Source organism: Phyllostomus discolor, chromosome 5 (assembly GCF_004126475.2).
Source record: "Phyllostomus discolor isolate MPI-MPIP mPhyDis1 chromosome 5, mPhyDis1.pri.v3, whole genome shotgun sequence".
Classification (NCBI taxonomy): Eukaryota; Metazoa; Chordata; class Mammalia; order Chiroptera; family Phyllostomidae; genus Phyllostomus; species Phyllostomus discolor.
Genome location: NC_040907.2, coordinates 131,690,747 through 131,718,301, shown reverse-complemented (window position 1 = coordinate 131,718,301; position 27,555 = coordinate 131,690,747). Strand labels below are relative to the sequence as shown.

Genomic DNA, 27,555 nt, shown 5'->3' with positions numbered 1-27,555 from the left:
TTTAAACTTAACTCATATTTCTAACAAACTTATAATTTCTCTGATTTTGGGGCATATCAAAAATAGAAGGGGATTGCTAATAGTCATATATACTGACAGTGAAGGTGGTAACTAACGTATTCACACAGATGGAAGTCTCATTTGCCGAGGGGTCACAGTAAAATACAAAATAGTATTTCTCTGACTCTGCCCCAGGCTGCGACATGTGAACATCAATTCTTCCTATCCTTCAGTTTCTTCCAAATCGTTCTGAGAGTCCCTGGGAGTATCTCAGCCAGAATTTCTTAAAATGGTAGTCCTCTTCTCCATTTCTAGATCATTGTGGTAATATTAGCCATCACCACTGGCCAGGGCCCTGGCTGTGCCACAGAAGGCAGCCGCGGCACTGTGACTGACACCCGCGTAATTCTGGGACCACTGCTCACATAGCCTTGCTTTCTCATCTCCACAGAGATTAGAGTGTGACCCTTCATGTTAGGGTTGGCTGAGCTGTTATAATTATAAATGCAATAAAAATGCAGAAGGAATATAAAAATGTACTTTTCTCTCACATAACAGTCCAGCTTAGGTGTTCACTTCAGCAAGGATTTCTCCTCCGGCAACCTCTTAAGAACTGGGGCTCTGCCCATCTTTAACATCAAAGAGCTCCCAAGGTGGCTCCGTTCTGTGATGTCCCAGCCAGCAGGAAGGAGGGAACTAGCCTGTGGGGGAGATACACCCACTTCTCAAAAGCCTTAGTTCACATTCTGTTGGTGAGGACAGGACACATGTGGCCGAGAAGCATTGGCCCTGGTTGGGCCACTTCTCAGCCTCCACTGTTATCATTATGCCTACTTATGGACAGCACACTGTCACCTCTGTTTCCCTCTTGTTTCACTGTCCTAGACCTTTCATGGTAGCCCCGTCTGGAACACCTGGAGCAGCAGAGAGCATCCTCAGTCACATAATCTGTTCCACTTCTACCCTAGGCCATCCCCTTTCCCATCTGTATAAACATCTTTTCTCAACCTTTACTGCTCCTCTTAAATCCTCTGATCCCCAGCCTCAACAGGTGGCCTGCCCTTCTACGGCAGAGTAAAAGTAGAGGTCATGCAAGAACTTTAAGGAAGACAACTGAAATGATTTGTTTTTTGAAACAAGTGAATGAGAGGGCCTTTGCCTAGGGTTTTTAAATATACAGGTGTGGGCAAAAGTAGGCCTACAGTCGTTCCTGTGCAAAATAAATAAAATATAATAATACAAGAATAAACTGTTTTATATACTCACAGCTATAAACCTACTTTTGCCCATCCCTGTATTTTATAAAGAGCTAAATAAATATATTTTATAAAGAGCTAAATATATAAATTAAAACTTTTTTTCTCAAAAAAAAAAAGTAGAGGTCATCAACTGTGACCACTTCAACCCTCTTCCCAACATGACCATTCTTTTCTTTCCTCCTTGCCCCGAGGAAGATGTGTCCCTGTTACTTTCTTGAGCCCACGCTTCTTCCTAATCTTACTCTTGCCTGTTTCATCTGGGATCTGGTTCCATTAAGTATCTTGGCTCTCTAACAATTTGAATCTCAGCATCTCCCTGGTAAAGTGTGCCATCCTTGAGGACGTAAACACGCTTTTATTTTGCCTCATGCTACTTTTTATTTTCTCCCTTTTTTCTCTTTAAATCAGATCTCTTAAAATACTAGTTTATATTTGCCCTTCATGACTTCACCTCTTATCTGCTGTGTGATCTTCTGCACTCCCAACAAAAAAGAGCACACTAAGCCATGTGCAGGTCCATATTCAATCAGCAGTCCACCATCGTGTATTTCCTGAGCACCTTCTGTGCCTGGCACAGGGGACTCAGCAGTGCACAAAACAAAGTTTTTGCCGTCTTGGAGTTTACATTCAAGTAGGGAAAGGTGGGGAGGGGGAGTAAATATTTGTTAGATGTGTCTATGATGTGTGATATGTGCTAAAAAGAACAATAAGCCAGGATGAAGGAATTAGGAGGATATTGATATTTTAAGCAGAATGGTTAGGAAATTATTTGATAATTGATTTGATTAATTAATTATTTGATAATTATTTCAGCAGAGACCTGAAACAAGTGAGAAGGCTCTTCACAAGGGGAAGAGCATTTTAGGCAAGGAAACAGTGTATCCTAAGGCCCTGAGGCAGGAGGATATCCCTACACAAAGGACAGTAAAAGTTCTGATGTGATTGGAGCAAAACAGGGAAGGAGGAAGAATTCCAGAGGAGACTAGAGTGGCAGCCCATGCCAGAGCCATAGGGCCTCCCTAGGCTGTAGTGAGATTTCCAATGGGGACCATCATCAGAGGGATTTGAACAGAGGAATGACATGAGTTGGCTTGTGTTTTAAGGAGATAACTCAGACTGCTCTGTGCAAAATAGACCCAACAAAGCAGAGTGAACAGCTATGGGAATAATCCTAAGGAGATTCTGGTTCCCTGGGCTGGGGAGGTGTCTGTGGAAGTGGTGAGAAGGGATTCCATTCTGGATATGTTTCAAAGAGCTGACATGCTGAGTAATGCTGGGACCTTCTGTCCCCCCATTGGAGCTTCCTCTCCACATTCCATTTCTTCTCCTTCCTTATGGCCCAGGTGGCTGATCCATACAGACAGGTCTGGCCTCCCTTTGGGTTTGGCCCCCGTGAGGCTCCTGCAAAAGATGTGAATGCAGGAGAGAACATGAGGTCAGAGTATTGTGATCAGACTTCCTGGACCCACTGACTAGCTGTGACTACCTGAGGCTGTAGCCCTTCCCTACAGTTACCCTGTCTGGGTTCTGGGAAACCTTTCCCACTCATCCCTCCTTTGTGCCTAGGGGTGATGCCAGGCCCTGCCTTTGCCAGCTCAAGGGTGTGCCACTATCCTTTACTGATTTTCCTCAACCTGCCCACAACTTTATAAATAGCCCCTTTAGTAAGCTTTCCTTAAATTTGCATTATCTTGACTCATCCTAGAGCTGGAGCATCTAATAAACTTCTTTTTTAATCACAGTCATTTATTCATTTTTCTCCCCAGTAAAATGTTAAATTCTTGAGGACAGAAGCTGTCATATTCCTGTTTCTGTTTCCCCAACATGAGTAGGTTTTGCTACAGTACTTTTTCAATGAGTATTATAATGTAATGATGCCACTCAAGTCCTTAAGAATTGCCTAAATTATGTCTGATATGAAAGATTAACCTGGCTGGCGTAGCTCAGTGGATTGAGCGCGGGCTGGGAACCAAAGTGTTGCAGGTTCAATTCCCAGCCAGGGTACATGCCTGGGTTGCAGGCCAGAACCCCCAGCAACCGCACATTGATGTCTCTCTCTCTCTCTCTCTCTTTCTATCTCTCTCTCTCTCTCTCCCTCTCTCTCTCTCTCTCCCCCTCTCTCCCTCTCTCTCTCTCTCTCTCTCCCCCCCTCCCTTCCCTCTCTAAAAATAAATAAATAACATCTTAAAAAAAAGAAAGATTAAAAGTAAGGGGGTGTGTGTGCATATGTGTCTTAAAAGGTAGGTTGTGATTTATTAAAGTTACATGTTAAGTGACTGGCTTTTATTTACATGCTATTTTAATAGCACTTATTTCCATTATATTGTTGCATATATTTATAAGATTATCAGTGTGACTATTTTCCTACCAGTTTTTTTTTAGTACTGCATTTTGTTATTGACGTTTTCTGCTGGTCTAATGAATGTTTTATCATCACAGATTTTTAATTGTACTTATAATTTAGTGACTTGTCCTCTTCTTTCTTTTTTTAACTTTGACTTCTTTCTGTTTTACCTTTGGGCAAAACCTTACAATATGCTGAGCAGCCTTGAGGTATAGTTTTAATAAAAGCTTTGCTGAGTAACCATTTGGTATAAAATCCCAACCCAATCCATTAATGGAAAAAAGGAAGCAATATCTTTTCAACATTGACTTTCTTTGTGGTTGTGCCTATGAATAACACACATGCACACACACACACACAATGAATTTACTTAACTATTGCCTGGATTCAACTGTCCTTGAGCTCCATATTTCTAATAAGGAGAACAAAAATTCTATGAAGTTAAGAGAGAGTATTGTCAAAGAATGTATTCATTAAAGATAATTTAAAACCATGCAGTCTTGCTTATAGAGAACTGTAGCAAATTTCCCAGAAAAATGTCCAGGAATACCCTATTGACTGGATAGTTTGTTGTTTTTTAACTAAAAAAGCATACCCTTCTTTTTTTGACATAAAGCATACCCTTTATTTTTGACATTATTAAATATTCTCACAACCTAAGTAAATATGTTTTGCTTTTTAAGAGATAAACATCATATACAATAGTTTAGAGCAGTTCCTTATATTGTGGGTTTTAAAATCAATTTGATAATTTTATTTGAAAACTGAAAAGCATTTGACTATACTGAAGCAAGGGTGTTGTTGAGATCTGTGAGATGTGTAGCCACTCTGCTCCATCTGAGAGCTAGACTCTCAGGGCGCATCACCGTAACTATTCACCTGTACAGTCCCTTTCACCTCCACTCAAGTCTATCAACAGGCAAATTATGACTCTCCTTTGAGTATCATTTATTGTTATTTTTCATTTGAAAGGTTGCAGTCAGAATGATGGTTATGAAATTGTGAAATAATGAATATGTGAAATAATGAAAAATTATTTAAGTCATTATTTACTCTTCTCAAAGTTACCTAAACTTTCTTTGAGAGAGACCAGTTAATTTAAGCCTCCACTTTCCCAGGAAAGATGGTGATATACTCTGTTCTTTGAGATCTCTGTGCTGAGTATAAGAGAGGGAGAGAGAATTGAAAAAACAATTGGTTCAGAGACCATCATCTTTTGGCTGTGTCCTCACATCATGGAAGTGGGGAGAGAGCTCCCTGGAGGTCCTTTTAGAAGGACATTAATTCTTGAGGGCTCTGCCTTTATGACTTAATCCCCTCCCAGTAGCCCCACCTCCTGACACACATTTGGGACTAGAATTTTAATATATGAACTTTGAGGGGGACACAAACATTCAGTCTGTCCACAACTACCATTGTGGTAATGGAGTAGAAGAAAAGGGTGTATGAAAGGAGAGGTGATAGGCTTATATGTAGGGAAAGAGGAAGAAGACACTAACCTTAGATTTTCAAAGTACATAACTAGCATTCTGGGTATAAGAAATCCAGGATTGTTCTTTAGTTTCTGAAAAGTTTATATAGATGGAGAAAATAGGAATGCAAAATTTAAAAAGCCAATACAAATTGAATGTGGTCATACCATATTATACTGTATTATTTATATAATAATTAAATAGTTGATAGCCTTCCAAAAGAAGACTATAGAAAAGAATGAGATCTTTTGTAGAACTTTCCTTTAGTTAGGATAACTATATCCTATTTTTCCAATTCTTTCATTCAGATCCTTATATTACATTGTAACGGGCCCTGAGATTTGTTAGTCTTTGGGTTTTTTTTTTTTTAATTAATTAATTATTTATTTTTAGAGAGAGGGAAAGGGAAGGCGAAAGAGAGGAAGAGAAACATCATGTGTGGTTGCCTCTCAAGTGACCCCCACTAGGCACCTGGCCTGCAACCCAGGCATGTGCCCTGACCAGGAATTGAACCAGTGACCCTTTGGTTCATAGCCCGCACTCAATCCACTAGCTACACCAGCCAGGGCAGTCTTTGGTTCTTGTACTCCAGGACTGTTGGTGTAGTGGTGTGAGGAACTCAGACATGAAATCTGTTGAAAATTCAACCATCACCTTCTGCACTTGGTCCAACATACTGTAAATTTGGAAATGTATGTGTATATATGAGAGATACATAATTATTTAGTTACAAATAATTTTACTTTGTTATTTCATAAGTATTTTTATTATTTCCAGGTTCGATGGATGATGTACTGGATCGTTTTTGCTCTCTATACTGTGATTGAAACAGTAGCAGATCAAACAGTTGCTTGGTAAGTTCTAGTATTGAGAAAAGACCATACTACAGACTCATTAAATGGTGTCCTGAGTTCTTATCCTGCTTTTTGCTATTGACCTAGTACATTTGATCAAGTGCCTAATTATCCAATGTCTTGGTTTCTTTATCTGGTTTCCCCATAAGAACATTGCTTTGCTTCCAGTTCCTCTCCAATAAAGGCAGCTCGTCCTTCTCCCCATGTGCCACTTTCTGCCCATCTCCCATACATCATGTAGTCTCTTGGAATAGAGAAATTGGTTGTCATCTTTTTTTACACTGATGACTTCAGGCTGTTTTTCTTTATCACTTCCTAAAAGCCGCCTCTTTTGACACCCACAGCATCTGGTTTTAGCACTCCCTCCAGTCCTTAAAACTCTCATCTACATTCAAATTGGATGGCATCCACACGGACACCCACTAACCGCCAGCTCCTGAGCTGCTCTATTCCAAACCTCTGAGACAAAATTAAAGCATGTTTGTATCCTCAAGGATTTAACGTTCTACTGAGGGGCAGAGACTTCATCAGACAACTTGCATCTCCTTGTGCTGGATTTCAGGAGTGCATTTCCATCCAGACCTGGCCATCACCTGGACAAGTCCTCCTTTCAGAATCTGTGCATTTCCCACCTTGCCAGTTTCATCAGCTGTCCTTGCTGTAAAATCTTTGGCCTAAATAAGCCCAATTGCTCTTCTTGACTTCTTTTCCAGGGTACTGAATGAGTGGAAAATCAATCAGTTGCTCATATAAGTATCAATTTGAGCTCACTTTTCCTTTTACTTGTTTTTGGTCCATTGCTACTCCCATTCCGTCTTGTACCTGTTTCAGACTTTTACTCCTCTCTCCTCGAACTGTCATTCTGACTTTGCTGTTCTCATCACATTCTCATGGCACATTAGGTCACACTGGATTGCTAGGAAAAAATGAAGTCATCAGAGTTAAATGTGCTTAGCATCTGCCCTTACTTACGAACTTCTCTGTAATGTATCTTCATCCATCTTTCTCTTTTCTCTTCTGTCCCAAAGATCATTCATTTACTTGTTATGTTTTTTTTAATATTTTATTTATTTATTTTTAGAGAGGGAAGGGAGGGAGAAAGAGAGAGAGAGAGAGAGAAACATCAATGTGCGATTGCTGGGGGCCATGGCCTGCAACCCAGGCATGTGCCCTGACTGGGAATCGAACCTGTGATGCTTTGGTTCACAGCCCGCGCTCAATCCACTGAGCTATGCCAGCCAGGGCTACTTGTTATGTTTTTGATATAGGGGTTTGGGAGAGGGTTTTCTGTTTGTTTTTAAATGGCAGATTCCAAAATGTGCTAGATCTCTTAAGTGTCGAAGTTTTCTTTTTAAAGATTTCAGGGTTTTTGCTGATTGCAAATATAGCATACATTATTAAAATCTGAACAATTCAGGGAATGTTTACCACAGTGAGAGTCCAGATACCCCTCTGTGATTGCACCATCACGGAGACCTTTTCTTTGACTGCACAGTCGTCAGTCATCATGTCTTATTGCCTGATACCCATCTGTCCCTTCAGAAGAGCCCAGATTTTTCAGTTATTGTGTATCGTAGTGCTTCTTTGACCACAGGATGTTGATCCCCTCATGCTGTATTAGTTAACTTTTGCTATGACAACAAACAACCCTAAGAGCAGAATAAGTTCAAAACACAAACATTTATTTCCTGCTCAAACTGCACGAGGGCAAGTGGTCATTGTTGTTCGCTGGGCTTGACTATTTTAAGTGTCTTTTCTTTTGGGGACCAAGACTGAGGGAGCACTTGCTGTCACAGCAGAAAGCAAAAGTTTAAATCAAGGGTATGGAGGTGTTGGGGGTGAGAGAGTCAAAGGGCATGTAAATCATGTGGCATGCTATATTCTGTTTTCAACAGCCGATCACATGGTTAAACCCACAGTTACCGCTTAGGGAAGTGAAGTCAGCCTACAAGGAAGACACTGCAAAGATTCATGGAAAAGGACATGGGTTCAATCTAACCCTAATTCCCAGTCTACCACAGTGGTAGTTCCATTTCTTGTGTGAGTGAACAATTTAGGTCTGCAAAGTGCTGCGATTCTGGCCAAATGAGTTGAAAAGGGAAGTTTTCTGAGAGCTCTGAGGATGAGAAAATGAGCGTATGGGGTAACATTGTGCACTTGGAGAGTATAAATGCGTGTCCTGGTGACTGGAGGTGCACAGGTATGCCATGGCAGTGGGCTCTGCAGATGGAAGAATGGACCTTACTGCCCTGGCTAATGTGTGTCAGTGCCCTCTCGGAGCTGAGCACTCAGTTGCCAGCGTCCGTAGGCTTGCTGAAACAAAAGAACCTTGACTAGAAGGTGTGAATCTCTGCAAGAATCAGGTTGCTCTTGCGTTAACCGATCTATAGTTAATGAAATTGATTTGTCGATTCAAACATAGTTGTTTGAACTCTTTAAAGTTTTTTTGGTATTTGCTCGTTGTCTGTAGTTTTGTTTTCACAGGCTTTTTTTTTTTTTTTTCAAATTTTTTCTTATTAGGTTCCCCCTGTACTATGAACTTAAGATTGCTTTTGTCATATGGCTGCTCTCTCCCTATACCAAAGGAGCCAGTTTAATATACAGAAAATTGCTTCATCCACTTCTCTCTTCAAAGGAAAGGGTAAGATATATAAATATAAATTATTTGCACAAATCACATGCTTTATGCTATAAAGTTTGTGAAATGTTTATATTATGAGGGAATCCCTGTTTTTGGGCTTCTGGACACTCTGCTTAAGTAAAATTAATATCTATGTGTTTGGATTTTTTTTTTCCAGGAGATTGATGATTATATTGTACAAGCAAAGGAACGAGGCTATGAGACAATGGTAAACTTTGGGCGGCAAGGTTTAAACTTAGCAGCTACTGCTGCTGTTACTGCAGCCGTGAAGGTAACTTTTTATTTACATTTTTTATCCAATAGCACATTAAGTCAACAGCTAAAGTAGGGTGGCTTCTTTGTCAGATCATAAAGCGTTGGCAGAATTTTGCTTTCTGTTTATTTTCGTAAAACTGGGAAGAACAAGTACCTAATTTTACAGGCATTTTTATGCATTTCCTATAACTAAATATTTTGAATCTCTTAATTGATCACAAAATGAGAGCTAGTTAATAAATAAAACATACCAGAAAATGTCATTTTGTCATAACTTTTCTACTTTAGAACCTTAAAGTAGTTTGAGTAAATCACTGTTAGTAAAGATGACCAATCTTTCTTTCTCTGTCTCTGGTGTTCTCTCTCGGTGGCAATATCTTGGTAGGATTTCTGGCTTACTTCTGCACCCCTACTTCAACCAATTTGAGGTAACTGATTATTCAAAATAAGGCATGAAAAATTCTGTTTTTAAAACTTGAAATTTTACTTAGCCAATACTAATGTCCTGTGTTGTGTTTTGCAAGCCAAGTTATGAAATGAGTGCCTCTGTGAAAACTTGCATTGTGGCTTTTGGATTTCTTTGCATGTAGTAATTAGTGTGGTTTATTTTAAATGCAATAGTGTAATTGATTTTGGTGTGTAGTATGTGGAAAGAAAACAGACTTCAGACCCAAAAAGTGCTGAATGTGACTTTCTAAATAACCATCTGCAATTTACTTAACTTCTGTATTCATCAGTTGCTTCATGTATGAAATGGGGGTAATATACCTATCTGTGAGAGCACAGTAGGAGCCCAGTGAGCACTAATGTTATGTACTTATCTCAGTTCAAGGGAAAATTTGAGTCTGTTGCTATTAAGTTAAATTGAAACTAAATAATATTCTAGCTTTTGACTTAGACATTTTCAGTTCAGTTGTCTTGAATTAAAACAATTTATTTCCATTTATGGAAATAAATATTCTAGTTAAACAATGATTTTGTATAATAGTAATGGCAAAGGGATGTAAAATGTCAAATGGAATCCCTAAAATAATCCTTCTCTTTTCAGAGTGCTCTTTGGCTCAAGTATCCCAATTAATATGACCAGCAAGATAAGAAATTGACATTATATACTAGAAGTGTTACATTGAGGATTAAGTGAAAGCAGTAACTATACAGCACTATTGATTATCAGCACTTTAGTATAGATTGACTATTTTTGGCTTCTGAAAGTTTTTTATTCATATATATACAAACAGATACTAAAATAGCAATATATTCAGCTTATTTAAGGACTCTTCCATTTTTGAAGAAATGCATTTGCTTTTTATTTCTTGCTTAATGAACATGCATTTCTAATTTCCATATCTGCTAAAAAAGATCATCCAGGAGATCTAACATTCAACAAGCAGGAATGCTACCAAGAGACAACAGATACAGTTATCAAAGAAATAATACAATAATATTTCTCAGAACTGAAGGACATGAATCTCCATATTTCCAGGGTCCAGAAAGTACCCAGCACAATGAATAAAAAAAAGACTAAGTGGATCTACTCTTGAGCAAAGTTATTACTGTATTTTGCCATGTATAATGCACTCTTTTTTGCCCAAATTTTTGAGGGGAAAAAATGGTTTTAATTATTTTATTTATGCTTATGTGCTAAAAGTGTGACTCTAGAAAACAATAATGATATCCATATGCAAAATAATATCCTGGAATATGATCATTGGTTTTGTTTCTAAATATAAATAAATAATTGAATAAAAAATTAAAATGAAAGTTCTTTTCCCGAAAGTTTGGGCCAAAAACGTAGGTGCACACTATACACGGCAAAATACAGGAAAGGATTCCAAAACACCCGAGATAGGAAGAAATTCTCACAGATTCCAAGTGAAAAAAGTATGTCACATTCAAGTGATCTAGAATCAGAAAGACATTAATTTCTAACTAGTGACAATGGAAGCTTGAAGATGAAAGACTGATACCATCCAAGATACCATAATGATTTTCACCCTCAAATTCTGAAACAGTCAAGCTCTCAGTCACATATCACCTTAAAATAAAATTTTTACTTAAGGCATGCATAGTCGCAAAATTTACCTCTTGTGCATCCTATGTCAGGGAGGGGATACACTCTGCCAAAATTAGGGAGTAATCCATGATAAAGGAAAACACATGGGACCTGGAAAGTTGGGTACTCACCACAGAAGGAGGGTGACAGGAATTCCCAGAATGAGCACTACATAGCAAGTCCAGAGGACAGCCAGCCAGAATTGGATGGGATGGGCAAAGGGTGCCAGGACAGGTGTCTCTGAGAAAAGTATGGTGATAAGAGTATCTGATAGGTTTAATCCTATGCAGGGGTGATACTTAAATCATTCAGCCCATGCTGTGACCAATCAGAGGACACACTGGCTATAGGTGGCAGGTACCACAACGCAGCTGCACCTCAGCCCGGAGCACCGTAGAAAATGTAGTGGAGGCCACATGAAGAGGGAGAGCTTTGGACTGACCACTAAGCAAATGCAGTATGGAAAAGGGTCGTTGTAACTCTAGCAAAATACAGAAGAAAGAAAATATAATAAGCATGACTCAGTTCAGCAGTGAATAGCACTTACATCATAATCATGAGAACACACTGTGGATTGCAACTGTCATTTTTCTCTGTTGGAAGGATGGAGAAAACAAAGAGGAGGTAGAAGAGAATTAAAACCCTCATCTGCCGTACAGGAAAGTAGAGGGTGGATACTGGCTGCCTGCAGGGGTGCGGGGGGATGGAGAGGAGAAGGGGACCAAGAGCTTGTATTTATTCACACCCCAAAGAAGATGCTTTCTGATTTTTCCTATTTAAAAAGCATCATCATTCAGTACGATTCTTCAGTGAAACACTAAAAATTAAATTTCAACTTGAAGAATTGTTTAGAACATACAGACATTTTAGAACATTGTTTTGGGAAACAGAAGCATACAAATTCCTTTTTTCCCCCTCCTCACTTAAAAATACAGTTTATACTCCTACTACTTCGTGAGACACCCTCCCATGTTTTGTGACTATTTTGTGGGGTATTTATTTTATTTTGACTTTGATTTACTATTTCCAAAATCTTTATGTAGGGAATCAGAAATCTCCACTATATTATCTTATCCTTACCAACCCCTCCTCATTTATTTTTATGTTATGCTTTTCTGCCATCAGTATTTAGTATCCTATATATTTATTCAACATTCATTTATTTAATACCTACTATATGGTAGGTGCTGAGAATGCAGCTTTGAATGAGATGGATACAGTCCCTGCCCTCACAGGCTGAATGTCTGTATACACTAACTAAAAAAATTCCATCTCATCATTGGTTGCTAAGAGCTTCCCCTTGCCCTTCGTTATCAAAACAAACATTATCTCACAGAAATCTTTCTGTAGAAAGGCTATAAAAAGCTATCATATACCTATATGATTCCTTTGACTTTTTTATGATTCATTGTTTGTTTTTATTTATATATTTAACAACTTAAAACTACCTCCTCCCTTCAGAGGCAGGAAGCAGCATAAAAATCATCTAAGTTACACTGCAAAACCAGCACTTATCCCATAACTGGACTTCATTGCGGAACTTTCCCTTCTGGCTTGTTATGTCTTGATCCTTTTGTTACCACTATCACTGCATGTGAGGCAGCCCTTGCCATTCTCAGCGTGAGCACGGGAAGGTTAATTCCACTATCCTGGATTATATTCCTTAGGAATATGCATTAAATATGCTGAATGTAACATAGTGGTAACTCTATTTGCTTCAAGTTGTACTGGACCTATTTTAAAGTAGCTGGAATTAATTTCATCTCTGGAGATGTCAAAGAAAGACACTGTGACGGAAGAATCACTGAACCAGACACTTCATACTAAGGAATAAATTGAAACTGAAATAAGAAATAGGTCAAGTTTGAGAAGAAACTGCAAGAAAGCCAGTAGGAAGACTTGATAATTATTTAAAATTTTTATAATATATAGTTTGTTAAAAATATCTTTTAGGCTAAAAATATTTGGACTCTTGGTGTGACCTTTAAATATTGGTAATGCCCCTGACTGGTTTCCCAGGTTGAGCCACCAGAGCATGTTAAAGATGAAAATAGGAATTTAATCAGAGCATTTATTACACCATAAAGCAATTTTCTGAAAATGTTACTCAGTTCTATGACCTCATTACCAGGCATCTGTTCACAAGGTCAGTGTACAAGTTTATTTTGGCTGAGCAAAGCATAAACATATGAAGGACTTTCAAGGATTTTGCTGAGGATGTTCAGCATTTCATAGCTTTTCATGTGAGAGATGCAGGTGGCTTTTGTACAGATGAACAACACTACTGCCAGTCACATTAACCACCTCTTAGGTTTCTCTCTGGCAGCCTGGGGTGAATTGTTTAGCAGATATTATTTTCAAAAAATCAATTATCACAGAAATTAGAGCCTTACAGGTAAAACTGATGAACTCCAATTGACTTTAAGTGTTCATGATTAGGTCAAAGATCCTGACATCTTGCTATTTTAGTGGCTCTCTGTTTGTGAAAATATTTGATGATGTTTAGCTGCTTATTAGCAATTTTTACAAAAAGCAGCTGTTCAGACAATGGGGGAAAAGGTCATGCTATTTTTTCTATCATCTAGGAAGCAGAATGTTCTAATGAACATAGAATTCTCTAGCAGACAATTGATTTGCATTTTTTTAGTCCTGATCCTGTCATGAATTAACCATGAGATTTTGGACAAATTTGCACTGATCTTAAGCATTAATTTTCTTTCCTGTAAAACAAAGGGATGAAACTTGACTTTTAAAATTCCTTATCCCTCTAAGAGTGGTTCTCAACAGGGTTGATTTTGCCTTCCAAGAGACATTTGGCAGTGTCTGGAGACATTTTGGGTTCTCATAACTGAGGGAGGGGAAGCTGCTACTGGCAGCGGGTAGAGGCCAGGGATGCTACTTCATATCCTGCAGTGCACTGGGCAGTTTCCTTACAACAAAAAGTAATGCAGCCCAAAATAGCAGTAGTGCTGAAGCTGAGAAAGTATGATGCTCTGAAAGTATGATGAGTCAGAAAAAGCTAAAAGGATATATAAATATGTATGGGTAGTTTTGGTGGTAGATTACAAATAATTTTTCTTTTGTATATTCTTGTCTGTACAATTACTGTGATAAGTATATATTGTTTCACTTTAAAATCACTAAAATATATTATTCACTTAATACAAATGCAGTCAATTATATTCTAATCTTGATCAGATTAATTGTTGAACACCCATAGGGAAAAGAGATTTTCTAAAATCTGGAAATTAGCCTTATCAGCAATTATAATGTAATATGTCAAGGATCAACAAAAATAGAGCTTAATGGCTATTCATTATTAAACAGTATAGTAAGAACTGTTCTGTAAAAGATTGTTTTATATACTTGTAAGCTTATAAAGCATTGCTGATTATGATTTTAAACTTTTAATTAAAATGTAAAGATAATAGAATGTTTTATACAAAGATGCTGAGAAGCACAGTAAATTCCCCTTATTTAACACAAAATATAGTAATTTCAATGTGATGTTTGACCAGGAAATGAAGTTACTTCAACAAAAGCCGAACTATTTGAGTGTAAAAAGTTAGATTTAGTCATACGTGCAGGGTCCCTTTTTACAAATGCCAGCCACGGTCCTGGACACTTGAGTAACATTCAGATGTCCTGGTGACCTTGGATGTGAATAAGAGCTCTGTGTGGAGACAGCTCAGGTTCTGGTTCTCAGCTGAAGAACCTCAGGCTCAAATTCTGGTTTTCAGCTGAAGTTTCCAGAGCTTCCACATACTCCATCTGGTCCCAGCCCTTCTAACCAGGCAAGCCCCTGTAGTGTTCTCAGCTTCTTAATTGGGTGTTCTGGGACCATCTCATTCAGACCCTAAGAACTTTGAGCCACTGAAGGGTGTAGAAATAGTTCTGCTAATGATCAGTCTTAATATAAAATATTCTATAAGATACTTCTTAATTATGTTTACTTTTACATTTTTATAATCTTTCTGTTACTTTCTCTTTGATTTTTAGGATCTATTTTAACATACAAAGTGTAAGTATAGTTCTGCAGAAAATAGGTTGTAGAATGCTGGGATACAGAATATCCTTATGGATGATAACTCCCTTTCTCCTTATCAACTAAGAATGCTGTTTCCACACATATTCTCCTCCTTGACTAGAACTGTTCTTCATTTTCCGTATACTTTTGGCTTAATATTGCATAAAGCAAATAAAAGAAGATAAACAAAACATTACTTTGAACAAAACCTCAACACCTTTTAACATTGTTGACAAATGACTATAATGTCCTATTTGTGCCCTCAAAATAGATAAACTGTTTTTCTTTTCATTAACAGAGCAAGGAATTAGATGTAGGAAAAATGAGTAGGAAATGAATCAGAAATTGTTATTTCTGTTATTTCATGAGTAACAATGAATCAGAAATTGTTATTATGCATCTCATTACAATTAAAATTTCACTATGCCATATGTGGTTAATTTTGCAATATTAAAGAAATTGTTGAAAAAAGAAAAAAATCACCCATCCCACCTGCCTAAAGGTTACACTGTTCACTTTTGCATATTCCCCCTGTCTACTACATACTTGTAATCATATTATGCATGTGATTTAGAATTCTGAGGTAGAGGGGAAGTATTTGCACTTATTTTATTACAAACATCATTCCCTTATTAAATATAGACTTTTTGTGCTAAAGATAGAAAAATTGGAAGGAATGGGTCTGCATTTAGCTGTAATGACTTTATAATTAGACCTCTGCTTGGATACTTACAATTTATATCATGTTTTTTAAGTTCACAATATTGCATTAATTTTCTCTTTCCATATTAGCTCTATTTTAGGCCCATAAGAAAATATACAGTGGAAAATTTTGATTTTTCAAGGTGATAATGGCTGTTGAAGTGTTGGGGGTCCTCAAAAGGGGTGCACAGCCTTTTTTGCTTTTCCGGGCCTTTCTTGAAACCTTGAGGAGATTGATAATACTTAGGGCTTTAGGGTTGGTTACTCAAGAGCTACATTAAAATCTATGCTGTAAATAGATCACCCAGACACCTCAGAGTAAGTCATTGCTTACCTTCATTTTAAACCTGAAACAAACCTCTGATGGATGGTATAGTCTACCTATGTAGATACCCATGATCATCATACCTATAGTTTGCTGCTAAACCTCTCTGCATAAAGAGGCCAGTGTTTACGGTTAAACGAGTAGCTGTCTATGGAGAACTTTTGCAATCAAGAGTAATGAAAAGGAAGGGGCATAAAAAGAGTAGTTTATTACCTGTTCAATATATGTACCATACTAGGTACATCAGGAGAATGGAAGCCTAAGATTTATCTATCTCATCTAGTTTATTAAAACCTTGTTCTGGAGGCAAAACACACACGACACAACAATAGAACTAACAATAATGTTCAAGTTCATTGTGAGAAATGCCCTAATTAGTTGATTGTACTCAAAGATACCAAAGTTTGTGTATGATACAAAGCTAGGCTGATTCTATGGCACTTTGACCCATTTGCATTGTGAGATGTACCATCTTGAGTAGGAGGGTTTGTTTGGGAGTTACAGCCAGACTTGAAAATTACACCTGAGTCAAGTAGAGGGTATCAGGAATGAGTATGTCATTTAGCCTTTGCGTAGCAGTATGTACAAAGGCAAGAATTTTTGAGAGAAGAAACAGGTGGGGTAAAGAAAATGTCAGTTCCAAGAAAACGAGGCATCTATTTCAGATGATCGACTGGTCACTTCCTTTTAGTGCACGTCTGAAATCTTCCATCAGCCATCTGCTTAATAAGTAAATGATAGCTGATAAAGAGGGGAAAAATATAATGAATTAAATCATGCCAAGAATATTTAAATATGTGTTAAACCCAGTTATTTTTATTGAGGATATAGGTTCCTTAATTAAATAATCCCTTTTCACAACTTTAAAAAATATGGTAGAACTACAAAGCTTAAGAGGGGTAAAGCGTTTATTTGGTTTCAACATAATAGATCACTAATTCAGAGTAGCTGAATGTAGACCTTTTTCGTCAGTGTAAAATGCATGTTAGCAGTAATACTTGAATGTTTGTAGTGCCATAGGCTTTGAAACTTAGAGGTAAACCTTTATCAACAAATTTCTGTGGTAGCTTTATAACTAGAGGCAGTCATAAATTAGCATGTATGAGAAGAGGAAATAAATGTAAAAAACCATTAGAAGAGTATTTTTAATCTAGCTATAAATAAGAAATGAGTCATTTAAATGCCATATAAATTTTCAAAGTGAATAAATTCAGAATTGTTTCCCCTCTTACAAAGCTTTATACTTTGAGGGGAAATCTAGTTATGTTTGAAAGTTTCAAAAACATCCCTCTCTGAGCTGTGCACTGATGTACTCACGGCGCTTTCTGCAGTGACGGAAACGTCCTGTGTCTGCATTATTGAGTACAGTAGGCACTGGCCACGTGTGGCTGCTGAGCATGTGAAATGTAGCTAGTGCAATTAAGGAACTAGATTTGTAGTCTATTTAATTTTAGTTAATTTAAATTTAAATAGCCACGTGTGTTTCGTGTCCACCATGTTGTTAAAATGGCTTAAAGTCAAATTGTATAGGTGTAGATATGCCTTCCCAAGTAGTGCACTCATTAACTGGTTGTCACTTTGTATCCAGAATTCTTAGGCTCTTAATTTTTTTTACCTTGTTCTAGGTAGTAACATTACCACTTCTGACTTAGTTTAGCTTACAACCGTATCTTTCTTACTTTAAAATGTTCTTCTAAATCATAAACTTAAGCTCCAAATGCTATCTTTAAGAGATAAAAATTATGGGTGCTGTTTACTCTGAGGGTAAGCTCATCATACATATTTTATACTTTAAAATTAAATATAAAGCTGAATGTACTGATGTCTACAATTCACTTTGAAATGCATTAAAAATTGTTTGATGATGGATAAATGGTAGATATGTGATAAAAAAAATAAAGCAAAATGTAAAAAGTATACTTTTCTTTCTTGGGTCTCTCACTCTCTGTTGAATAGAGCCAAGGGGTAATTACTGAGCGCTTACGGAGTCTGAGTATGCACGATCTGACAGCTATCCCAGGGGATGAGCACGTGGGACAAAGACTGTACCAGCCTTTACCAGACACAAAAAAGAGAAGTAAATCAGCTGCCAGTGAATCAGCAGGTGTGCTCCTTTGTTTTAATATAGCATTCCTTCACAATTGGGATTTTGAGTCAAGGTGGGTAGTAAAATAATTCCTGGTGACTCTGAATTTGAGCAGACAAAATTTACTTGTAAGCTTATATTTTTGAATTTTACACTAAGCGTAGTTAGTGCGTGCCTTTTGTTGACTTAGGAGATAATCCAACTAAGAGAGTGGAAGTGGCCTTTTATACTGCCACATATTTTTAGAAGCCATGGGTGTGGTTACCACAACCTACCCACCACCGGTACTAGTTCTGACCTGTGATCAGTACTCTTTCTCCTTAACCTATAATGGCTCTGTGGAGTTTCATAGTTAAACATTCTTTACTGTAAGTGCTATGAACAAATAAGGATATTGACTCAGAAGATAAAAAGTTTTAAGTAGGTGACAAAAGATGACTCAGTTTGAAAACAGGATTATTTCAATAGAAATTGTGTTGTAATTACATATGTATTTCTAGTTCAAGAAATAACTTGTCGGCATATTCTAATGTCAATTGGCAGCATGTCATAGTTGATATATTATAAACTTTAATTTTTTAAAAATGTTATCTTTCACATAAATAAAAAAGACATAGTTCCTTAGTCATTTTATCAGATATAAGAAAGTTGTAGTTCAAGCACAGCTGAGAACTAAGATCTTTGGGTCCTATGTTACTAATGTATTATTAAGTCCATAAGGTACAGGACTTCTTGATCTTATTTGGGTTTTTCTGTTTTTTGTTTTTAAGTAGGTTTCTTTTGAGGAAGATTAAAAATCATCCTTTATAATTAAAACCAATTTGAAAAAAATTTTTCCTCTTATAGAGGAAAAACAGTGACCTTTCTTCTAAGTTTTGCCTAGAATGAATAACTTTACAGAGCTGGTAGCTGCTATGTAAGAGGTAGTCATTATAGCATTGGCCATTGATTAGGGTAGTAATATCTTTAAGAGTGAGGAACCGTTGAACTTTGAACCATCATTCTTAATACATAAGTAGTGTAAAATAGTTTCTACTACATGCATTTTCTTAATATGCCCCTAAAAAATGGGTATAATCATTTTTATTATGAGGTCTGCTGTACCATTTAGCTGATTTGGACTAGTTATCTAAGTCCTTTATCAGCAATTTATTCATAAGTATACCTTAGAATTGGTTAAGAATTATAGTCCAATTACTTCAATGAAAACAGGATTTTATATAGGAAAATCCCTGACATTATTTTTATGATACTTGTCTACTAAGTTTAAAATGATGTGACAAAGAATATTTCAAGATAGTGGCATGCTATTTAGTTCTTTTGTTTAGTTCAAACCATGAAATTGAAATACATGAAGACATAAAAATATGAAGTAAATGGTATAGTACAAGAAAGGTATTTGTTCAGTTATAAGATTAAAATTTAAGTATGCATTACTTTGCCCAAATTTCTTACACAGTAGTATGTATTCAAATTTTCTTTCCAAAAGAAAAAATTAAACCAAAACTTTCTCTCTTGACAATATTTTTAATAAAATAGGTTATAATCTAGAGGGACATGAGTCCATATATACATGGAAATTATCAAATGAGAAAGGTGGCTGCTCAGATTGATGGGAGAAAAGCATATTAAAAAGTGGTGTTAAGCCCTGGCCTGTGTGGCTCAGCTGGTTGGAGCATGATCCTCTAAAACAAAAGGTCACAGGTTCGATTCCAGATCAGGGCACATACCCAGGTTGTGGGTTCAGTTCTTGGTCTGGGCGCATAGGAGAGGGCAACCAGTCAATCAATCAATCTCTCTCTCTCTCTTTATCTTTCTCTCTTTCTCTCTCTCTCCCACCCCCCATCTCTCTCCCTCTCCCCCAGGCCTCACTCTAGGCCCCCTCTAAAAAAAAAAAATAAGCAATGACAAAATGCCCTCTGGTGAGGGATGGGTAAAAAAAGTGGTGTTAGAATAACTGCTAGGCTTAGAAGGTTGGTGTTTCTCTCTCTCCCTCTCCTTCCCTCCCTTCTTTTCTCCCTCATTTCCTTCTCTCTTAAAAGCAATGAAAAAATGTCTTCAGGTGAGGATTTAAAAAAGAAATAAAATGTAAAACTACCAAAGAGTGAGGAAGGCTCCACATGATAAAAACAACAAACTACAAACTATAAGAAATATTTTTGTTTCACGTTGCAGGCCAAGGTTTCAGATTTTTAAAATCTAAGGACCTCCTGGCTGGCGTAGCTCAGTGGATTGAGCGTGGGCTGGGAACCAAAGTGTCCCAGGTTCGATTCCCAGCCAGGGTACATTCCTGGGTTGCAGGCCATAACCCCCAGCAACCGCACATTGATCTCTCTCTCTCTCTCTCTCTCTCCCTCCCCTTCCTTCCCTCCCTAAAAATAAATAAATAAAAAATCTTTTTAAAAAAATGTTAAAAAAAAAAATCTAAGGACCTTTACAAGCCAATTATCATCAATTTTGTCAAAGAATACAGTTGACCAATTAATACATGAAAAAGATATTTAGCATCACAGTCAAAGACATAATAAACTAAAATAAAATCATAATAATAGTAATTTTTGTTCACCAGATTGGCAAAAAATAAATTTTTTTAATTAATACTGCTCTGTGTTGTAACTATTCTAATTGTCAGTTGCTTCATAATAAATCACCTCCAAACAGTGATTGTTTAAAATCGTGGTTATTAATTTTGTTCAGGAATCTGGGAGTTATTGGGCTTAGCAAGGCAGTTTTTGCTCAGGGTCTTACACCTCTGCATCCAAACAGCAGCTGGGGCTGGGGTCATAATCTGAAAGGCTTCTTCACTCACGTGTCTGGTGTTTGAGCTGGCAAGAGTCACACAGCTGCTGGGTAACAACAGTTGAGTCTTCTCCAGTGTCTCCTGTGTACATGGTCTCTGAGGATCATTGGACTTTTAACCTGCAGCCAAAGGCTCCCAGAGCCAGGAAGTATCCTAGGGGAAAAGTGTCAGAATCTGTGGACATGTTTTAAAATCACCACAGCAAGCATGTTGGGAAACAAACATTCTCATACACTTTTTATAAGAGTTTAAAGTGGCCTGGCTGGTGTAGCTCAGTGGATTGAGCGCGGGCTGCGAACCAAAGTGTCGCAGGTTTGATTCCCAGTCAGGGTACATGCCTGGGTTGCAGGCCATGACCCCCAGCAACTGTACATTGATGTTTCTCTCTCTCTCTCTATCTCCCTCCCTTCCCTCTCTAAAAATAAATAAATAAATAAAATCTTTTTTAAAACAAAAAGAGTTTAAAGTGGAATAATCCTTTTGGATGACAATCTGGCAATAATTATTAAAATTTATTCCCTTTAACTCAGCAAGAAACTTCTAGAAATATGCCATAAGGAAATAATCAGACAAGGGTCCAAAGATATATGTGCAAGAACATTAATCTCATTGTTTATAGTAACAAAATATTGGAATAAACCAATTACCTAAGAGAAATGGTTGATCAAAAAGATGGTTTATTAGCCATGAAAAATAATGATGTCAATCTATACTTACTGACATGAAAGCAACCAGATTGTGGGAGAATATACAATAGCAGTGAAACAGTATGTGTGTTATAATCCTGTACCATAGGAATGCAATAGATGAAATGCGTTAATATATGTGAAGGTTACTTTTCAAATGTATCTACATAGTGGAAGGGCTGGAAGGATATTACTAATATATTAACAGTGTTTAGCTCTGAGTGGTAGAATTTTAATGATTTTTTTAATTCAACCTATTACTCAAAATTAGAAATAAAACAACAGCACTCTCCCTTTTGAAGAATAATTAAGTACTCATCTTTTATCATGATTTTTTCTATTTCATTTACTTCCAAAATTCCTCAGGAAGAAAAAAATTGATTAGTTTCTAAGTGTGGGAATTGGATTTACATTGCAAAGTTTGTTTACTTGTTCATGTGATCAGTACAGATATCTCAGAAGCTCTGATTGTTCACACAGCAAATTCAAATATCTGGAAAACTGGATCCCTTTTGAAAACTCACCATGGCCTCCTCTGAGCAGTTTGAGGTTAGCATAACAAGGGAAGGCCTCCTGTTTTGATGACATTATTTAAATCCGCCTGTTGCCATTATGGGGAAAGAAGAGCACCCTGCAAATGCCTTCTTGTAAGGAAATGGGTGCCTTGAATGTGAACAAACATCACATTTTGAGAAGTGGAAATATTTTTTCTGCAAAAAATCTGCCTCTCCCATGTTAGTTACAAGTGGTTCAGTATCATTTAAATACCAGTGCATACAGAGATTTTTGTTTGTTTTAGGTGTTTTACATATTTTTATTTAATTCTTAAGATGACTATGCATGTTTAGTATTCTGTCTTTATTTTGCAGATGAATAAACTGAGATTTAAGGAGATTAAATTATTTATTCAAGGCTATTACTCAGTGATAGAAATGAGGTATATGAGGTTCCTAAGCTAAAATTTTACTCTTTTAATTTGTAAAGAGGCTACACTTAGTGAGACAGTTGGGCTGGAACTCAAATTATTTGAATCCAAATAATTTGAGCAGGAAAGGACCTTAGCGATGCTTTAGCCAAAGGTGGCAAATAGGAGATATGCCTACCCCTGCTCCCTGGCTCAGGGTGGCAGGCAGACACTGCTGACGGATTGCAGCACTCACCCACACTGGCTCAGAATCCCACTTCACACAGTGCCCCCCGGACAGCTGGTTCGGAGCTGGCACTGACACAGAAACCAATTCATCATGTCCTGTATCTCACCACCTTACCAAAGAAGAAAACAGACCTGGAGAAAGGCATGGCTCACTCTGGGCCTTACAACTCATAGATGACAAAGTATTCATTTCTTCTCACTTGGGTCAGGACTCCTTTGACTAGAATAGCTCAAGCTCCTTCCAAGTCAAACTTTCAATGAGTCTGCACTTACATTAATACATGGAAACGTGGTGTCTGGTACATAACTCAGCACTGGACCAATATTGACTATTATCATTATAAGGAGAGAACACTTAAAATATACCAACCCTAAGATGTACAAACTGAATCACATCAGATCACAGTGCAAAAGGATCTGCTAGTTTTCTAAAATGGTTCCAGAGCCATGGGCTGAACTAGCCGAGCAGCTGCAGCCTCAGGCCCAGGCCCCAGCTGCACAGCCTCCTCATTCTTTGGTCCTCAGTCACTGCTCCTCAGGAATATGCTATGTAAGGCACCGTGCTGAGGGCTCTCTGCAATCTAGATTGATGATGTGAAGCAGCTGACCTTCACGTGGCCTTTGTGTGGCACCAGCAGTATCCCACTAGCTTTACCTGGCTCGGGCTTGGCAGAACTATAAACCATTCAGCCAGTTAAACCCCTAAGTTTCTGCTCGATTCATCATCCAGATTTCGGTTTCTCTCATTATCTCAGGTCTCCCTCTCCTCTGTAGACTTTTAAATACTCATATAACATTCACTAACATTATTTCTAGCACTCACAGCAAAATATCCATGCATACTCATTTCTAGGTATTAAGCGGAATAGAAAATGTGCATTTTAATGAGGATATTTGGCTTGACTCCTCCCTTATGGATGCAGGGATTGGTTTACTAAGTTGCTAAGTTAAACGTAACATTTCACTTCCCAAATTTGGCTGCTTTCTCTGTCCTTACTCCTTAGACTTAGTCATTTCTGACCCACCATACTGCAGTAACCCCACTGCTTTCAGTCTCATCCACCTCTGATTCATTCTCCAAAGTGCAAGAAGAATCTTCTAAAGAATTCAAATCTAGTCATGTCACCCTTCTGTTTCACGTGCTTTGGTGGCTCCCCGTTGCTATCCAAAGAAATGCAAACCCAGTAGCATGTGGCATATTAGCTCTCCAGCCTTGTTCCCTCTCCATCGTGTGCTAAATAGAATCCTGAGCCTTTCAGGATTTAGCTAAGTAACCACCTCCAACAAGAAGTCTTCTTTCACAACCCACTCCCCCACCCCAGGCTGCATTAATTCTCTTACTGTATGCTCCCATAGCACCTTGTTTTTTTATCTTCCATTTGCATCATCTCTCCCGGCAGGGATCTCAACCTGTGGGGCTGTGGACCGGGCCCAGTACTGGTCCATGGCCTGTTAGGAACCCAACCACACATCAGGAGGTGAGCAGCAGCCAGGCAAGCAAAGCTTCACTGGCATTACCACCTGAGCTGCGCCTCCTGTCCCCCCACCTCCCACCCACCAGCCCCACCCCATGGAGAACTTGTTTTCCACAAAACTCATCCCTGGTGCCAAAAAGGTTGGGGATGCTCTCACAGGATTGAAAGGCCCAGCAGAGTCCATTTCCCCCATTAGACTGTAAGTGTCTTAGGGTAGAAAATGACGGTTTTGTCTTTCTCATCATTTTATCCCCATGATTTAACACACTGCCTTTCCCATGGTAGGATTTTTAAAATATTTGTAGAGGAAAGAATGATGTCATCACTTTTATTGAAACTATCATTGTAAAGCTAGTAAGATTTTTTTAACTGACATTGGGAAATACAGAAAGAGTAAGATTTATGTATAATCATCTTATGATTGATATTCCAATTCCTAGTCATATAAAATGAGAGGCAATTGAAATAGCAAGGGCCCTGTTTCTTGAACTGTAGTCTTATGCTTCATCTGTGGCCCTAGAGAACTTTATGGTCACAGATGCTTCCCTTCTGACTCTTAATTCCTCATTCTCTGTTTTATCTTAGTTTTTTTTAGATTAGGACTGGGAATGTAATGTTGGCAGTAACGACAGAAAAATCTAGAAATGACAGCCTAAAAATATTTGTTCTGGTTTATTGTCCCCAATTATAGAAGTGATACAATTTTATTTTTTAAATTTTTTATTGACTTTAGAGAGAGAGCGAGAGAGAGAGACATAGATTTATTACCCCACTTATTTATACATTCATTGGCTGATTCTTGTATGTGCCCTGACCAGAGACCTAAACAGCAACCTTGGCATATCCGGGCAACACTGTAACCCGCTGAGCTACTTGGCCAGGGCAGGCAGAAGTAATACAATCTTTAAATACATATTTGGCAAATTAAAAAAAAAGAATAATGAACTTAATATCACCCAAAAGCCCACTTCAGGGGATGCAATGGTTTCATTTTTATGTTTTTTCTTTCTTTGTTTCTATATGTACATTTTTCCCCACTAAATACTGCACAAGGAACATTTTCCTATCCCATTCCCAGGCCACACCAGCCTCCTCACAGTTCTTCCAAGCAGCCGCACTTCCCCTGCCACCCCGCCCCCCACCTTTGCACCTGCTACCACTTCTCCCTGGAAAACACTTCACATGCAAGAAGTCCATTTCTTTTCCCCTTCTGATCCTAGAAAATCTGCTACTTTTTCTCACCTTGAGATTTAGGTATTTAGACCTGGCTGGTGTGGCTCAGTGGTGGATTGAGAGCCAGCCTGTGAACCAGAGGGTTACCGGTTCGATTCCCAATCAGGGTACACGCCTGGTTGTGGGCCAGATCCCCAGTTGGGGATGCGCAAGAGGCAAGCACACGTTGATGTTTCTCTCCCTCTCTTTCTCTCTTCCTTCTTCTCTAAGAATAAATAAATAAATAAAATCTTTTAAAAAAAGATTCAGGTATTTATGTTCCTTTTTTTTAAATGCTTTTTTTTTAGATTTTATTTATTTATTTTTAGAGAGGGAAGGGAGGGGGGAGAGAGAGAGAGAGAGAGAGGGAGAGAGAGAGAGAGAGAGAGAGAGAGAGAGAGAGAGAGAAACATCAATGTGCGGTTGCTGGGGGTTATGGCCTGCAACCCATGCATGTACCCTGGCTGGGAATCGAACCTGGGACACTTTGGTTCCCAGCCCGCGCTCAATCCACTGAGCTATGCCAGCCAGGGCCTATGTTCCTTTTTAATAGAAATGAAACTTAAGGGGAACTTGCAACCATACCTCTGTCTTTATAACCTACCTAGTACTCTGGTTGCATTAGACTTGGGCCCTTCTTTTGCTCCATCCAAGCAGTGGGTCTCAAGGCGAAGGCCCTAGACCAGTAACATAAGCATCAGCGGGGAACCTGTTAGAAACGTAGATCCTCAGTTCATCTCAGGCCCAGCAATCTGTGTATTAACTAACAAGTTCCCCAGGTGACTAATAATTGGCTAAATTTTGAGAACATCTGCTTCAAGAATAGGAACTTTCTGTTCCCTGAATTCCAATGTCAGGATGCTCTCAGACTTCCTGACAATAATCAGCCTGACTGCCTGGAAGTTTGCATATTTGCTAATGTTAGGTCTTTGTAGCTCACAGAGCAGCCCATTAGCACACCAGCCCAATCTCTTACTGCCCTTCCTGATGCTGCCTCTTTTCTTTGAGTAACATCTGTCATTGTAGCCTGTGGTGTTTCTGATTATTGTAGCCTGTCTGGTTGTGTTTTATCTCAGCAACTTTAAAGGTGTTGGTTTAACAAGTATCACCTGCCCCCAGTGAACCTAACTTACCCAAAACTCTAGCTCTTTTGGGTCTTATATGACTCCATAAGTTCACCCTGCCATTCCCAATCTTGACAAAAGGTTTGACAAATGGAGTGGAGAAAACTCTTAATTCCTAATTAAAGTCAAAGGTACAAATGATAGACTAAAACACACAATTGCTTAGGTTATTTCAAATTCAGTAAAAGGGAAAAAGGCAGGAAGAGACTTTTCACTATATATCTATTTTTATTATTTGATTTTTTTAACAAGATAAATGTGTTACCTACTGAAAAACGCATAGTAAAAAGGAGTGGTCAGGGAAAACTTCTGGAAGAAATGGTTGTGAGTTTCATTTAGAATAGTGCAAGGGACAAAGATTAATGATGGAGGGTAGGGAGAGCATTATAGATGAGAAAGAGAGAGGAATAACCAGGTAAATGCAGACCATGCAGAGATCCGCAGAGTTAAGAGGCAGTACTGATACGTATCTTTTTACCAAAACATGCTGGTTTTGACAATTCATTTAGACTATGGAATTCCACTGAAAGACGGAGATGAGAAAACAGATGAAGAGGCGAGTGGGCCATATTCAGATGATGAGATGTTAACACACAAAGGGCTTCGAAGATCACAAAGCATGAAATCTGTGAAAACCGTGAAAGGCCGCAAAGAGGTTAGTCAATTACAGAATGTTCCTAATGATTAATATTAAAGGATTTCCCTACTGTACTATCATTCATGATATTAATGGTCCATAAATGAAGGTTTGGAATGGTAGACCCACAGTTATATTTGAAATTCTTTATTCAGATCAGATATCTTAGGATCTCTGAAAATTTTAAAGATGGTGAATTCCTAGTCTCCCACTATACGTGGACATGGTAATCTTGCATAGCAAATGATAGGGCTGCCATGAGTACCCAGTGCCAGCCCTACCCAGAAACAAAGAAAGCAAAAAAAATTAACTACATAGTTTTGCTTTGAACCAATCCTACATGAGGATTAAATAGTAAAAGTTTATTTATAATTAATTATGTATTGTCTTTGTGCCCAGAAAGCAGTGAATGATTCCAACAAATGGCTTCAGATTAATTACTCTGAGCAA

At 38.1% G+C, this 27,555-nt stretch overlaps 1 protein-coding gene across 2 annotated transcripts in view; it reads left to right on the top strand.

The window, feature by feature from the left end:
• The window catches only part of REEP3 (receptor accessory protein 3), a 79,180-nt gene that overhangs the window by 47,927 nt on the left and 3,698 nt on the right, over positions 1-27,555 (top strand). The window contains exons 3-7 of one of the 2 annotated variants that reach the window (XR_004903414.1): positions 5,853-5,929; positions 8,450-8,570; positions 8,728-8,841; positions 17,889-18,091; positions 26,978-27,123. Coding sequence is in view for 1 of the 2 variants with exons in the window: in XM_036026901.1 (XP_035882794.1) it covers positions 5,853-5,929; positions 8,450-8,570; positions 8,728-8,841; positions 17,889-18,036; positions 26,978-27,123 (606 nt within the window). In the remaining variant the exon portion in view is untranslated. The remainder of the gene's footprint in view (positions 1-5,852; positions 5,930-8,449; positions 8,571-8,727; positions 8,842-17,888; positions 18,092-26,977; positions 27,124-27,555) is intronic. The other variant, XM_036026901.1, reaches the window with a different exon arrangement.